The sequence below is a fragment of the Neomonachus schauinslandi genome, chromosome 1, assembly GCF_002201575.2.
Source record: "Neomonachus schauinslandi chromosome 1, ASM220157v2, whole genome shotgun sequence".
In the NCBI taxonomy this organism is placed as follows: Eukaryota; Metazoa; Chordata; class Mammalia; order Carnivora; family Phocidae; genus Neomonachus; species Neomonachus schauinslandi.
In genome coordinates this window covers 202,200,553-202,216,429 of record NC_058403.1, presented here as the reverse complement: position 1 = coordinate 202,216,429, position 15,877 = coordinate 202,200,553, and the positions used below count along the sequence as shown (strand labels likewise).

The 15,877-nt window shown below is 53.5% G+C and overlaps 1 protein-coding gene across 1 annotated transcript; it reads right to left on the bottom strand.

Annotated features, from left to right (window-relative positions):
• Positions 1-3,175: 3,175 nt before the first annotated feature.
• Positions 3,176-15,236, bottom strand: LOC110574442 (plasmalemma vesicle associated protein). Its single transcript, XM_021683134.2, has 6 exons — positions 14,796-15,236; positions 11,436-11,532; positions 10,625-11,337; positions 8,750-8,807; positions 8,519-8,600; positions 3,176-4,053 (listed from the first exon to the last, which is right to left on the bottom strand). The coding sequence occupies exons 1-6, from the start codon at positions 15,162-15,164 to the stop codon at positions 4,047-4,049; spliced, it is 1,326 nt and encodes a 441-aa protein (XP_021538809.1). The 5' UTR covers positions 15,165-15,236; the 3' UTR covers positions 3,176-4,046.
• Between the last annotated feature and the right edge of the window lie 641 nt (positions 15,237-15,877).

The window sequence follows — 15,877 nt, the reverse complement described above, 5'->3', positions numbered from 1 at the left end:
TAGTTGAGTCTGTTTCTTGGGGACGCCTGGGTGTGTTGGTTTAGCGACTGCCTTCGGCTCAGGTCATGATTCCGGGGTCCTGGGATTGAGTCCCGCATTGGGTTCCTTGCTCAGCAGGAAGTCTGCTTCTCCCTCTCCCTCTGCCCCTCCGCCTGCTTGTGCTCTCTCTCTCTCTGACAAATAAATAAAATCTTAAAAAAGTCTGTTTCTTGGTTTCTCTCTCTCTCTTTTTTCCTTTGCTCATTTGTTTTGTTTCTTAAATTCCACATATGAGTGAAATCATATGGTATTTGTCTTTCTCTGACTGACTTATTTCGCTTAGCATAATACCCTCTAGCTCCATCCATGTCATTGCAAAAATGGCAAGATTTCATTCTTTTTGTGGCTGAATAATATTCTATTGTGTATATATACCACATCTTCTTCATTCGTCTGTTGACGGGCACTTGGGCTGCTTCCATGATTTGGCTATTGTAGATAATACTGCTGTGAACATAGGGGTGAATGTGTGCCTTTGAATTAGTGGTGAGGCCTTGGATTCTGAGACTCACAGGGGCCTGATATGTTGGTGATGAGCCAGCAGAGGGCGCCCTCCTCTAACAAAAGAAGGTCCTGGAAGCCCCCATCAACCCTCTCGCCCTCTAAGGACCCTGGGATCCAGGCTTCCACGCCCACCTGGCAGCAGGTGAACGGTTAATCCCTTGCCACAGGCAGAAAAACAGTCTTAAATAGGGTCAGGATCCCTTCCAGAATCAGAAAAAGAGCCCTACTTCCAGTGATCGAACATACAAGCTCTCAGGTTTTAGGGCACTGGTGAGCAGAGGTGGGAGGTAGCCAGGGCCAACAAAGGGTATGAAGAGAGTTTTCAGAAGGCATCTAGAATTCCCCCACCACCCAACCAAAGGGGGCCCCTGACCCTGTGTCTTCACAGACATCATTGCAATATGTCACTATTGATTTGTTTGCTTGTTTAGCAGCAAGGGCTGTCCCAGCATGGGGGGCTCCGGGAGGGAAAGGGTCACTCAGTGAGCTGAGCCCATGAATATTGCTATTATGTCTATTTTTCGGGAATACAAGCAGGCCCAGAGGAGAGAAGCAATACCATAGGTTTAGCGGGGCTGTGTGTCCAGATGTCCTCCACATCAGGGTTCAGAGGGCTCCCAGGAGGGGTGAGCAGGGTCTGGGTGGGGAGAGAGACGCTCTTGGGGCAGGATGTCTGGGCCCCACCCGCCTCCCCCGGGCCCTGGCACACAGCTGGAGTGAGGTCCTTGGCTACAGTCCCTTTTTTCCAAGAAGGGTGAGGTGGTTTGTGGGAAGCAGCCATGGGGGTTATTTATAGAGGTCACAGGAAATCCCTAAAGAGTTAGAACCTCACCCAGTGGCTGGGCCACAAGGTCAGGGAGGTGGTCTGCCAATTGCTCCCTGACAGGTACCCAGTCCCTGCCTTGCCCCCCAGGGGAGCCACTAACTTGGAGGAGTCAGAGCTACATGGTCAGATCTGCATAAAGGGAGGGATGGAGCTGAGGATTGCCCCAGAGGCAGCAAGGACAATACCTGGGGCAATCAAGAGGGCTGCCTGGAGGAGGGATATCTGGGGGCAGGACTTGGAGGAAGAAGAAAAAGGCATTCTAGTCTGAGAGCACAAATTAAGAGATAGTCTTTAGCCAGAGAATGAAAGGTCCAGGGCAGCTGGAGGCAAGGGCTGCACTGGAAGTGGGGGTGGCAGTGGCGGGAGGCAGGGGGACACAAGAGAGCTGAGGAACTGGACTTTGTTCCCAGGGTAATGGGGAGCCATGGAGGGTGTGTGAGCCAGAGAGGGACATGGTCAGATCCCATGATGGAAAAGTCTCTCTGGACCAGCAGGGCCGGGTGTGGGGGCCAGCTGGAGGGATGATATCCTGGGACGCTCTGGATGGGAGAGACCAACAAAAAGTCAGACCCATGCCCATGTGTCCAGAAAGTTTAGAACGATTATTTCTCAGATGAGAAAATGGAGGCTGAGACCGAATGAGTCAATATTTGGATTCAGGGATGTCTGGCTCCAGAACCCAAAACTCAGACATCCTGTGGTTGCTGGGACTGGCTGGTGTCATCATCCTCTCCAAGTCCCCAGCTTCTCAGGCAGTAGGCTGAGGGTCAGGGACGTCTTCGCTTCCTTGGGGCCTCCAGACTGTCCTGTCTGGGCGGCCTGGCCTGGCTGACCCCTCTGCCCTGGCTTGGCGGGGCCCCAGCCGAGTGTTTCCTGCAGCAGGCGTCTCTCACCCGGGTTTCCGTATCCAGGAAATATCGCTCCTTTGTCCCTCCTGACTAGCCTGCCTTAAGCGTGGCGTTGCCAGCCCTGGCTCCTTGTGACTCATCCCCTCCCCGTCTAGGGTCCCGGGAGAATGGTCTGGGAGGGAATCCAGGCTGGGGCAGTGGGGAAGATGGGGGGTGGAGGTGGGGGGTGGAGGCAGCAAATGACATTCTGAGCTGAGATTCTAGACCACAATTTTTAGGCCGTTTTTCTACTGATGACCATCCACTTTGTTTCCTGGAGTTTTTACTTCTCAGGGGTAAAATCCCAGAAATGGGGTTGCTGAGCCAAAGGGTTTGTACATCTTTACTTTAATGAAATATCACCAAACTAATTTCCAGAGGGCCACGATGAGATTTGCATTTCTACTAGTCCTGTAGAAAAATGCGCTTTCTCTACATCTTCACCAGCAGTAGGTATTATGGCTTTTTAAACTTTTTTTTTTTCCGGTCTACTGGGTACAATGAGATTTCCCTGTATTCCTCTAATGCACTTTTTCCTGTTTTCCCCACGAATTTAGTGATTAGTGTGTTAAAGCACTCCCACTGGACCCTGGTGCCCTTTCTGACATCCCATCTTGCCACAAAACAAAACAAGACAAAACAAATGGCCTGAGACTTTAGTGACACTGTTCCTGGAGCCACTCTGGAGAGGGTTAGCTGTCCTGCCTCAGTACCTGGGGGGAAATCTTCGCAAATCTTAGGAAGATGAAAGTCACAGATGGATAACCTGTTTTTTAAGAAACTGTGTTTTGTTTTTTTTTTAAGATTTTATTTATTTATTTAATGGGGGTGGTGGTAGAGAGAGAGAGAGAATAAGCAGGGGGAGTGGCAGGCAGAGGGAGAGGGAGAAGCAGGCCCCTGACGCTTAACAACTGAGCCACCCAGGCGCCCCGAACAGCAGGTATTTAAAAAGCAGTTTTAGGGCTTTGAGGGAAGCTGGTGTCACCCCAGACTCTTCTGGACTGGGGACAGGCTGGGGACAGGGGGAGGGATCCTAGCTTGCGGGGTCTTTTCTCAGGCATCGCTAGGAGGTGCCTTTTCAAAGTAAAAATCACCAGTCTGGAGTCGTGGAAAGGATTCGATATTTATTTAGTGCCACTAACATTTATATGGGCCACAGGCAGGGCTGGGTGTGGGGGGAGAGGGACGAGGGGCAGCTGCCGTCGCGGGGTCGCGGGCTATGATGGGGTCAGTGGGGGACATTTGCTCTGGGTCCGGGTGCGGCCTGGCAGGGGAGCCTGGAGACTCTCCGGCCGGGGGAGGGGGGGCGGGGGAGCGGAGGCTAATGGCTTCCCGTTCCCACTTCCCCTAGGCCCCGCACACTGGGGGTGAGGAGTCGGAAGACGAGAAAATCGGAGGGTGCTGTGGCGGGAGCACGGGGGTGTGCAGATGGGGGGATGCTGTGAGCGCCTGGGAGGGGTGCGACATGGGGCAAGGGCTGGGCAGGTGTGTGTGTGCGCGCGCGCGGCTGTGTGTGTGACGTCACTGCTACATCTGTGGACGTCACTGCGTCCGGATGGGACATCACTGCCGTGTCTGTGGGCGAGGGGCTGTGAGAGTATCAGAGGGCGTCGTGGGGTGTGGGGAGGGACGGGCGTGGGGTGGAGGCCAAGGGCAGCCACTCTGGCGTGTGTGCGGGCGTTCGGCCGGCCGAGGCCCTGGCTGCAGGCTGCGCCGTGGGCATCTTGCTGCTGCGCGTCCGCAGACTGGCCGGGGGGGCCACACCTCGGTCCTCAGGGCCTGGAGCCTCCTCAGCCGCTAGGGCAGGAAGGACATAGTAATACAATAGTCAGACAGATGGAAGGACAAACCTAGCCTCGGCCTGCTGCCCCCCAACCCCAGGCTCCTTCTTGCCTCCAAGGACTCTTCGGCTCTTTTGGGGTTCAGCCTTCCCATTAGACTCCTACTTGTTGAGCCTCCCTGGGAGGGTGGGACTGGGACGTGGGCCTCCTCAGTCTACAGATGAAGAGACAGTGGTCAGAGAGGCCACCTTCTGTGCTCCAGGCCTCTGCAGCAGCCTTTTACCTGGGGTTTCCAGGGCCCTGGGGATCCTGGGAGTTTGCCCCAAGGCCCCTGTCTATCCCCCACCCCTCCGAAAGGGCCTTTGTCTCCACAGAACTGCCCCTGGGGCTAGCCCCTCACCCATTCTCAGGAGGATTTTTCCCAGGAGCCTGCCCCTCCTCACACACTCTCCTTGGCTCCCCAGTGCCCTGTCCACAAAGCCAGATCCTTTCTACCCGGCATTCAAGGCTCCACCCTCTCTGTCCCTACAAGTCCTCCTCATCAGAAACTCAAACCCTTCCAAAGTCCTTCAAAATTTCAGGAGGTATCGCTTCACTGCACCCCTCCCCCCTGCCTTTGCAGGAGCCATCCTGCTGTCTGGACTGCCCTTCCCCCTCCTTGGCCTAACAGAGGTTCTCGTGAGGGGTCAGGGGTTGGCTCAGAGGCTGTTTCCTGGTCGGGGAGGAGGGGGCCTCAGCCAAGTCCTGCTTCCGCTGGCCCACTCCCTTCCTTCCCTGGCTCTTCCCTGGGGCCGAGCAGCTTCACGTTCCTTGGCTGGCTCTGCCCCCCCCCGGCCCCCCCTCCGGCTCCAGCCTGACCAGGATTCACGGCTCCTGGCCAGCCCTGGCTTACATTCTTCACCCACTCCTGTTCACCAGCCTGCAAGGGGGGTGGTCCCTGGCCATATCTCAGAGACCGAGGCTCCTAAGCCCCCAACATCACACGCCTGGACCAGCGCAGGTGCCTTTGCCCTGGTCTTTGGCTGCCACCTTCACCCCCCAACAGCGACTAGAGGGTGCCCCTGAACACCTGAGGCCAGTCATGTCCTATCCTGCTCACGCTGTCCCAAAGCTCCCGAAGTTCTCACTGCAGCCACAGGCCCTACCTGACCTGCACCCCCCGTGCCCCCTTCATTTCCTACTCACCCCCCGGATTGCTCTGCCCGAGCTGCACCAGCGTCCTCACCAGGCCTGGTCCTGTCTCAGGGCCTTGGCATGGGCTGTGCTCTCTGCCTGGTACACCCTCCAGGGACACCCCACCCCCACGGCTCTTCCCTCACCTCCTCCAGTTCTCTGCCCCAGCATCAACCTCATGCAGGGCAGAGAAGCCTGCCTGGCCTCCTGTGGAAAATTTTAACCTCGCACTGCCTCATCCCTTTTCTGCCTCGCCTACCGCCAAGGGGCTCACGCATCTGGTTTAGCATCTGTCTGCCCCACTAGACTGGGAGCCCCACAAGGGCGCCGGCTTCTCTGCCTATTCCTCCTCGTGTCCTCAACCCCCAGCAGCTGCTCAAGACACACGGGTTGAATAAACGAACCGAATCACAATTGTGATGGCAATGAACTTGAATGAGACTCGCTGTGTGTCTGGCTCAGAGCCAGGGCCAGACTCCCCATCTTCAACCTTCCACATTGCCACTGCTGAGGGAGCAGAAGGCTAGCTGAGGACAAAGCACCAGCTGACACCCTGCAACCTCCCCCTGGCCCCCAACTCCTGGGTGGGATCTGTGGGACCTTCTTCCAGGAAGCTCCCAACTCTCTTAATGTTAATCCTTTGCCAGAGGGAACATCAATCTTAGCCTGATAATAGCCAGGCCTCCAGGATCCTGAGGGTCTTCTTTAGCTTATGAAAATCCTTTTGAAACCTCCCTTTTCCTGACCTCCCCCAACTCCCAAGTATATAATCAGCCACCCCTCACCACCCCAGTGCAGTAGCTCTTTCTGCCCACGGGTCCTGTCCCTTGTTTTAATAAAACCACCATTTTGCACCAAAGACGTCTCAAGAATTCTTTCTTGGCCGTCGGCTCAGGACCTCACCGCCCCCCCAACCTCACCTATATTCCAAAACTGCATCACAACTTTTGTCTTATCTAGCCACCTTCCCCTGAAACCAATATTTCCTTATTTGTCTTCACATCAATTGTGCGTGTGTGTTTAACTTAAATAAATGGATACCCAAAGGACACAGTCTTATCGGGTAAAAAGGAAAACTAGTGCACTTGCCATCAAGAGAAAATGACTTAAGAATGTCCACAGAAAAAGCAGGACGTTGTGTTCCCATCCAGCTGATGCTGGGCTGGGGGTTGGCCTTGGCTTTGGGATCGCAGCTGATGCTGGGCTGGGGGTTGGCCTTGGCTTTGGGATTGTAGCTGATGCTGGGCTGGGGGTTGGCCTTGGCTTTGGGATCGCAGCTGATGCTGGGCTGGGGGTTGACCCTGGCTTTGGGATCTCAGGGAGAGCTGCAAGTGGGAGTGTGTTAGCACCTCGGAGACTTTGTGAAGGCCCAGAAGGACTAAGAGTGGAGAAGGAAGAGACTCTCCCGATCGGGGGGCTGAGTGATTTGATGCTGGACCTTGGCCCTGGCCCCTGATCGGAGGCATCTAAAATTCCCATGTGGTTGGTGACACCACAGCCTATGGTTTGCCTAGGCTAGCCCACCAAGGGGCTGGCCTCGCTGGGACTCCAAGCCAGAGCTGATGGCCCCTTTCTCAGGGGGAAGGTGAATCAAGGCTGGAGCTCAGAGAGCCAGAGCCCCTTCCTGAGACCTGGCAGCGGGAGGGGCCCTGCCTTAAGTACTCATTGTTTTCTCTGTAGAGGGATGTCTTGGGGGTAAACAATGTCAAGAGCTTCCCTTTCTCAGCTGGGACGGGTCTGGGCTGGGAGCCTGGCTCTGGCCCTGACTCACTGACGCATGACCCCAGGTTGGTCACTTCCCTGGGGCCTCAGTTTCCTCCTCTGAAAAGTGGGGATAATAATAGAACCTCCTTCCTTGCCATGATGGCTTTGGGCCAAGATAGAGAGAGGAAAACTGTTTGCTTGGAGCAGGGTCTTCTCTCCACCCTCTTGCTTCCCTCTCGGGGGGACTGCCTGAGGCTAAGCGATTTCTCCCAGACAGAGCCATCCAGAGGAGAAGGGACAAGTTCTGGGAGAAGGTAAGCTCCCCGTCAGAGGGGCTATGTAAGAGGAGCCATAGAGGAAATGGAGCTGGATGTGGAGGACCCCCTGGGATTTGAAGATAGCCCTCTGGAAGTCTATTTGTCCCCAGGCTGAAATAGACCCCGAGGCTGAAATAGACCAGGTTGACCACAGTCTTGCTGGCAGAGTCCATGGGAGGCACAGGCGTGGGGTCAGCGGAATCTGACTTAAAATCCCCGGTGTCTCCCGGAGCCCCGGGTCCTAAACTGCGAATGGCAATGCCCATCCCAGACTCCTTGGTCAGCAATGTGGTCCTGAATGGGGAGCGGAGCCACCACCTGGGAGGGAGAACAGGATGTTCTCGGGGCAATGGCCTGAGTCACCTTCCCTGTGATGCACAGGCTGTACTCTGGGAGGTGGCGGGGGCGGGGGAGGGGTACAGACACGGAGCCCTGACCTGAGTGTGCACAGGGGTGCCTTGATGCGCCTGCTGCAACCCCCAGCCCCTTGCTTTAGGCACTTGTGGACAGCACCTTACAGTTAGCAGAGTTTCCATGCCCTTGATTTCAGAGACCTCCGTTTTTGTAGAGGTTAGAAAAAGAGGCTCAGAGGGGTGGGGGTAGAGGCCCAGGGTCTCCGCCTCTGCTCTCCCTCCTCCCTTCCCCAGTTCCATCCACCCCACATCCCCCCCCCAGTCTGGCCTCTGAGCCTATACTCTGGCTCTTCTTGTCACCTGGAGCTCTGTACCTTCTGCCCTTTCCCAGACCAGCTCAATCCCATCCTCCAGCTCAAAGGCCTCCTCCTCATGGAAGCCCTCTCTTGCACGGAAGCCTGGAGTCCAAGAACCTGGGTTCGAGGCCCCATCTCTGCCACTCCCCAGCTGTGTTACCTGGAGCACAGTGCACGCCTTCGCTGTGCCTCACTTTCCTGGTCTGGAAAGTGGTGGGTGATGACAGTGGCTTGCCCACTGATTAGGGTTGTGAGGATTCAGTGAGTTGATCTTGCGAAGTGCTTGCAACCGTGCTGAATTCACAGTAAGCACCTAGTAACTGTAGGCTCTTGGTCTTTCTTTTCATGGTTCCTTCATTGTTTCTCTCACCCCCTACTCAGGGAGTTTCATGAACGGACCTGCATGGGTCTTGGTCACTACTGGGTCCCCAGGACCCCCAGCATAGGGCCTGGTTTACAGCAGGCACTCAATTAAGGAAGCAGCAATCGTGAGATGAGCCTCCCTCCACTCCTAGTCCTGTTCCCAGCCTCCTCTGAAGCCCTGAGACTGAACCATCTCAGTCTGCCCAGTGCCTTACCTGGGTGGAGCTATAGCATTGCCTGCAGGGGGCCTCTGGGACTCCAGGATCCTTCTCTTGAACTCCTCCAGGCCAGCTGGGTCTGTGGCAAGAGGGAGGGGTCAGCTCCAACCAGCTGCCCCAACCCTGGGCTAGGGGTGGGCTGGCAGCCCCAATAGCAGGGCTGAGGTGGGATAAGAAGTAGAAAGACAGTCCCCGGACCCCTTCCTGGCCCTGTTTTCTGTCACTCACCGATGGGCTGGGGGTTGGGGGCAGGACCCACAGGTCTTGGTATAGGCATCGGCTGCGACTGTGGGAAGAAAGATGGAGGGAGGTTAACAGAAGCCAGGGCCCCTGAACCAGAGTGCCAGGGAGGTTCCTGCTCCTCCACGTCCTTGGATACCTGGGTCTGAGTTCCTTCCAGGGCGAGGAAACATATCGGGGAAATAACCCACATTAATGGATGTACAATCACCTGCACGCACCTGCCCTCAAAGAACTGGGGACTCCAAGGACTGGCTTACCTTGGAAGCCCCCCCCAGAGACCCTGCAGTGGCCTACCTCAGTCTCCCCTACAATCTTAGTTCCAACCCGATCCCAATCCATGACCCCAAGTGAGTCCATCCACCCAACACCGAACCTGGCCCCACTCTGGGCTGAAGCCGACCCACTCTGTAAATCCACTGCCTTCCCTCCAACAACCCTGAGCCTGAAATCCAAAGCCAGTTCTAAACTCAATCACCTAAAATCCAATCCCAACATGAAAACAGAACTTTCCTTAGAATCAAACCCTGACCTAAACCCAATCCTAATGACAAACCTGATCTGACCATAACTTTACATTTAACTCTGATCCCAACCCATTCCTTAGACCTGGCTGCTATGAAAAATCCACCCCCAACCCCCTCCCCCCAGCCCAGCCCTGGTCTCCAGCACCGCCACCCATAAACTTTTTCCCAATACACACTCAGCCCAACTCAACCTTAAACCCTAGCCTCTACCTCAAATGGAAGAATTGTACCCCAAGATTAGCATCTGTGCAGTTTCTACTCTGCACCCAGCCCTGACCCTCACCCCTCCCCAGGTCTCCCTACCCTAACTCAGGGTCACCCAATCTTTCGTTTCAAATATATCCCGATGCCAACCCAATTCAACCCTCAGTCAGCCACCCTAAACCCAAACCAATTTCAACTCCTAATCCATGGTCAACACCAATCCCAATCCTAATGCCCATGAAATCCTAAGTCTACCCTTGGCCCCAAACCTCTAATCATCTCTAGACCCACCAGCCACCTACACTCACCTGAGCTTCAACTCCAGGATTGGTGCCTCCATGCAACCGAATCCAAGCCACTGACATCTTACACCCAGTGCTAGACTTGCCAGGCTGCCCTGCATGTGACCCCTGACCTAACTTTCAACCTCTCCCCACAATCCAAACTCAGCACAACCCCAATTCTAAGACTAATGTAATCTTTGATGGAACCCTAACTTTAACTCAAACCAACTCTAAACACAGCGGTCACTAAGAACTCACTTTAACCCAAACACAAGCTCTGCTCCACATCAAGCCTTCCTCTAGCCTTAAACTTCAGTCTAACTGCCAATCCCACCCATGGCCCCCGATCCTTCAACTCAGACACATCCCAGCCCTGACACCAACCCTCCATGAATCCTCCGTCCTCACACTGAACCAATTTTTTTTTTTGGTAAAGATTTTATTTATTTATTTGTCAGAGAGAGAGAGGGAGCATAAGCAGGGGGAGTGGCAGGCAGAGGGAGAAGCAGGCTCCCTGCTGAGCAAGGAGCCCGACGCAGGACTCGATCCCAGGACCTTGGGATCATGACCTGAGCCGAAGGCAGACGCCTAACCGACTGAGCCACCCAGGCGTCCCACCCTGAACCAATTTTGAGGCCCACCAGCCACCCTAAACTCAATCTCAATCCTTAATCCTTTCTCCATGTCCTTCCAAACTCCACCCCAATCCTATGTCAGTGACACTCTCAAGTGAGTTAACTAACCAGACCTAGACTGGGAAGCTCACCTCAAACCCATTAGACATCACCACCAACATGGCCCCCAAACCGGACCCCAATGCAACCTGAATCCAGGGCCCTCTAGCCCACCTTGGCCTTGATGCAGGTGTCCAGGGCAGAGTTGCTGACGGCCAGTTGCATTTTGAGCTGCTCTGCCTCCCGCTTCTTCTCCTCCAGCTCCTTCGCCAGGCTGTCTCGCTCCTTCCGCAGTGCTGCCTTCTCCTCCAGGGCTAGCTGTGTCTGCCGGGCGCATTCGGCCTGGAGCTTGGCCTCCCGGGCCTGGGCCTCCTTCTCCACCTTCTCCTTGGCCTCCTGACTGGCGCGCAGGCCCTTCTCGACCTCTAGCTTCTGGCGCTGGATGTCCGAGTTCTCCCGGGCCACGCGCTCTATGCCGGCCCGCAGGCTCCGGGCTAGCTCCTCCACCTTGGTGGCCATGAGGGTGGGCATGTGGTCGCAGATTCTTCGGATGGAGGATAATTCCGCGCCTAGAGGATGGTACAGATTATAGCCCATCGTGTCCAGGGTGCGTGGGATAATGGAGTCCCTCCAGAGGTTGCGCAGCTCCGTCTCAAACTTGTCCTTGTCCAGCGGGAGGCAGAGGGCCTGCACCTTCTGCAGGCGGTCCTCAGCCAGCTGTCGCTCCTGCTGCCGCTGCTCCCGGGCCTTGCTGCACTCCATCAGCTGCTCCTCCACGACTCGCTTGTTCAGCATCAGCCCCTCCTTGTCTTTGGTGCACACTTCCTTCTCCTTTGCCCCCTCCATCTCCAGCATCTTGGCCTTCTGGTTCAGCATGAGGAACAAGGCTACAGGGACACGATAATACATCTCAGGAAGGTTGGGGTTGCCAAGAGACTGGGCAGGGAGTCTACCACTCTGGCTCCCCACTGCCCCGACCACTCACCATTGCAGCTCTTGTTAGTCTCCTTGAGTTGTTCTTGGCATTGCTTCTCGCTCAAGATGATGGCCGCCATGTACTGCTGGTTATTCATGTAGCTCACCTAACCGGACAGGACACAGGACAGAGCTCACAGTCAAACCCCCGTGGGTCCCCTTGCTCCTGGTTTGCCCAGACGCTCTGGGCTTGGGGTCCCAGATTCCATACCCGGGTGACCTGGTTTGGCCCAGTTCACAAGGGCATGGCTCCTATAGAGGGGATGCTGGATGGATCCTTAAAAGTTGTTACGGTTAATACTATTTGGCAATAAAAAGGGATGAAGCACGGATACATGCTATAATTCGAATGAACCTTGAAAACATTAATTCACATTTATGGCCAATTCTTTTTTTTTTTTAAGATTTTATTTATTTATTTGACAGAAAGAGAGAGAGAGCACAAGCAGGGGGAAGGGCAGAGGGAGAGGGAGAAGCAGGCTCTCCACTGAGCAAGGAGTCCGATGTGGGGCTCGATCCCAAGACCCTGGGATCATGACCTGAGCTGAAGGCAGATGCTTAACCGACTGAGCCACTCAGGTGCCCCGGCCAACTACTTTTTGTTGAGGATGCTGTTAGGAACTGAATTGTGCCCCCCCCATTTATAAATAGAAGTCCTAACCCCCAGTACCTCAGAACGTGACTGTATTTGGAGATAGCATCTTCAAAGATGTGATTAAGTTAACATGAGGTCATTAGGGGGGGGCCCTAATCCAATATAAGGACTGGTGTCCTTATAAGAGGACATTTGGACATCCAGAAATGCACAGAGGGAAGATGATGTGAAGACACAGTGAGAAGATCTACAAGGCAAGGAGAGAGGCCTGGAACAGATTCTTCTCTCCTAACACTCCAGAGGAACTTGCATCTTGACCTCACATATATGCAAAAATAAATTTCTATTGTTTAAGCTACCTAATTTGTGGTACTTTGTTAATAAGGCAGCCCTGGAAAATTAATAGAGGTGGCAAAATCATTCCATGGGGAAAAAAGAGTCTTTTCAACAAATGGTGCTGGCATAGCTGGATCTCCACATGTTAAGGAATGAATTTGGACCCCTACCTCACACCATATACAAAAATTAACTCAAAATGGCTCAATGACCCAAATATAAGAACTAAAACTATAAAACTCTTTAGAAGAAAACATAGGTATTAACTCTGCATGACCTTGAATTTGGCAATGGTTTCTTTCTTTCTTTCTTCCTTTTTCTTTCTTTCTTTCGTTCTTTCTTTCTTTCTCTTTCTCTTTCTTTTTCTTTCTTTATTTTTCTTTTTTAAGATTTTATTCACTTATTTGGGAGAGAGAGAGAGAGAGCACAGAGCAGTGGGAAGGAGCAGAGGGAGAGGGAGAAGAAGACTCCCCGCTGAGCAGGTGCCACCCCTCCCGGCAATGGTTTCTTAGATGTGACACCAAAAGCACAAAGAGAAAAACAGATAAATTAAAAACTTTTGTGCTTTAAAGGATTCTAGGAAGGGAAAAGACTGTTGAATCACTATGTCGTACAACTGAAACTGATGTGAGTCAGTGTGTCAACTATATTTCAATTACAAAAAAAATAGAGGCAGGGAAAAAACAACCCATAGATGGGAGAAAATATTTGCAAAGAATGTATCTGATGATAGGACTAGTATCCAGAATATATAAAAGTAAACTCTTATGGATCAATAATAAAAAGATAACTTAATTGAAAAAAGGGCAAAGCATCTGAAACATTTCTTCAAAGAAGATATACACACAGTCGACAAACACATCAAAAAATATTCACCATCATTACTCATCAGGGAAATGCAAATAAAAACCACCAGGAGATACCACCTTCCGAACATTAGGATGGTTATAAATGAAATGGAAAACAAGAGCAGAGAGTAACAAGCATTGGTGAGGATGTAGAGAAATGAGAAATTCCAGACAGTACTGGTAGGAATATAAAATGGGGCAGCCACTTTGGAAAACAGTCTGGCAGTTTCTCAAAATGTCACACATAGAATTACCATGTGACCCAGCAATTCCATTCTTGGGTATAGACGAGAGAAACTGAAGCATAGGTTCACACAAAAACTTTCGCATGCATGTTTATAGCAGCCCTAGTCACAATCACCAAAAGGTGGAAACAACCCAAGGGTCCATCCACGGGTGAATGAACAAAATGAGGTCCATCCACAGAATGGAATATTACTCGGCCATAAAAAGGAACAGACCCCTGACACGTTACAACAAGGGTGAACCTTCAAAACATCATGCTGAATGATAGAAGCCAGACACAAAAGGACACCTGTTGCAGGATCCCACTTATATGAAACGTCTAGAACAGGCAAATTCATAGAGACAGAAAGCAGTGGTTGCCAGGGGCTGGGGGATTGGGGGGATAGGGAGAGTGACTGCTCATGGGGTTGGGGTTTCTTTTCTAGAGTGATGAAATGTTCTAAAATCAATTGTGATGATTGCACAACTCTGTGAAGGTGCTAAAAATTATTGAACTGTACACTTTTAATTGGGTGAGCTGTAGAGCATATGAATTATATCTCTATAAAGCTGCATTTCTTTTAAAGATTTTATTTATTTATTTGGCAGAGAGAGAGCGAGAGAGAGCACAAACAGGGGGAGCATCTCCCATCTCTCACCTCCTGCTGAGGCCGGAGGAATGCGGGCCCAGCAGTGAGGCCTTCCCAGAGGAAGCACACATGTGAGAACATGGGAGATTGTCTTGCCGAGTGAGTATGATATGAGCTGGGGGAGCAAATGGGTGGCTGTCTCCACTAGATGCCCACGTGTGACGCGGGGACTCTTCCCTGGGGATGCCTGTCTCTGTCCCCCAGGAGAAAGCTGCCTCCCCCAACTCAGGCTTTCACTTTCCCATCCACAAAAGGGTTTGGAGCTTCTCCTTACCTCAAGGGATTCAATGATGAGATATTTCTAAAGCAGACACCCAGCATAAGGCAAATGGGAGCTGTTCATAGAGTAAGAACCAAAGGCGCTGAGTTTCTGTTTAGCTAGTTCTTATTCGTAGCGGTATGTGCTGGCACATTCTGAGCGCTTTATACATATTAAGTCATGGGCCCAGGGGTGCTGCCAATCCACAGCCAGGATGCCCAGTTAAACTTAAGTTCCGGAGAGATAGTGAATACATTCTTTTAGGATAAGCGTATCCCCAATATTGTATGGGATATACTTGTACCAACAAACTATGCATTGCTTATCCACATGGGCTCCTCACATGAAATAGAGAGTCTACGACTGTCTCTGGCTCCCAGGCAAGAGGATCGGAGCTCAGGTTGGTGAGGGGACCTGCCCAGAGTCCCCAGGGTGAGCGTCTGGCCCGAGGCCTTACCCGGTCAGCCTGGCACTGGCGGAAGCTGGCATTGATCCGGTCCAGGTCACGGCGGGTACTCAGCAGCAACTGCATGATGCTGTCCTTGGCGCGGGAGGTGAGGTTGAGCTCCTTGGACAGGTTGGCCTGGGAGGCCGTGAGCCCCACGACCTGGCTGTACAGGCCCTCGGCCCGGCGCTCGGTGGCCTGCAGGTTGGACTCTGTGCTCACGTGCACGTTGCCGTAAACCATGAAGAGGACAAGGCCCAGGATGATGAGGAACTGGATGAGCGACACAAAGAGGAAAAAGTAGCGCAGGTAGTACCAGCAGCCCCTCGGGCTGCCCCCTGCCCGCGAGTAGGCACCCCCGTGCTCCATTGCCAGGCCCATCTCTGCCCCGGGGGCCCGCAGCACTGCTCAGCTGGTCGGCCTGCTCTGGGTGGCGGCTGCAGTCCCTTCTGCTCACCCTGCCACGGCGCGGGGCGGGGGGGGGGGGGAGTGTTTATATTACTCCTCTTAATACTTCCTCTGCCTGGCTCCTTCCTGACCGGGAGGAAATGGGGGCTGTGGGTTATCACAACACTCCCACCTTGGCTATGAAGGGAGGGACTGCTGGGTTTCTGATGTTCACTGGGTGGGACCCCAGCTGGGTGACTGCGGCTTCCTCGGCCACTCGGAGCCTCAGTTTCCTCACCTGCCCTTGCTCCGTGCCAAGCGCTATTCTCAACCACTGGCTGCATACTATCCTGTCATCAACCCCTGTCGTGCGGAGGAGGAAACTGAGGCACAGGGAGGCAAAGGGACCGTGCCGGGTCTCACGCTGTGAGTTCACAGAGCGGGGCTTCCCTCCTGGTGGACTAGCTATGGATGTGTCCGCCTCGTGAGCTAAATCAGGCAGAGTGCTTGGCCCAGAGCCAGGCACACAGTAGGTGCTCATCAGGGCTTCACAGAGGGCTGACCCATGGATGGCAGTGGCCCAGGCTCCCTGAGCTGTCAGCCCGCCCGCCCGCTGCCCTGCTCACACAGGCGCTGCTTAAGTGCTCCGGGAGCAGCATACGCGGCAGTGAACTTGGAGCTGGCAGAGCAGGCTCGACCCAAGTGAG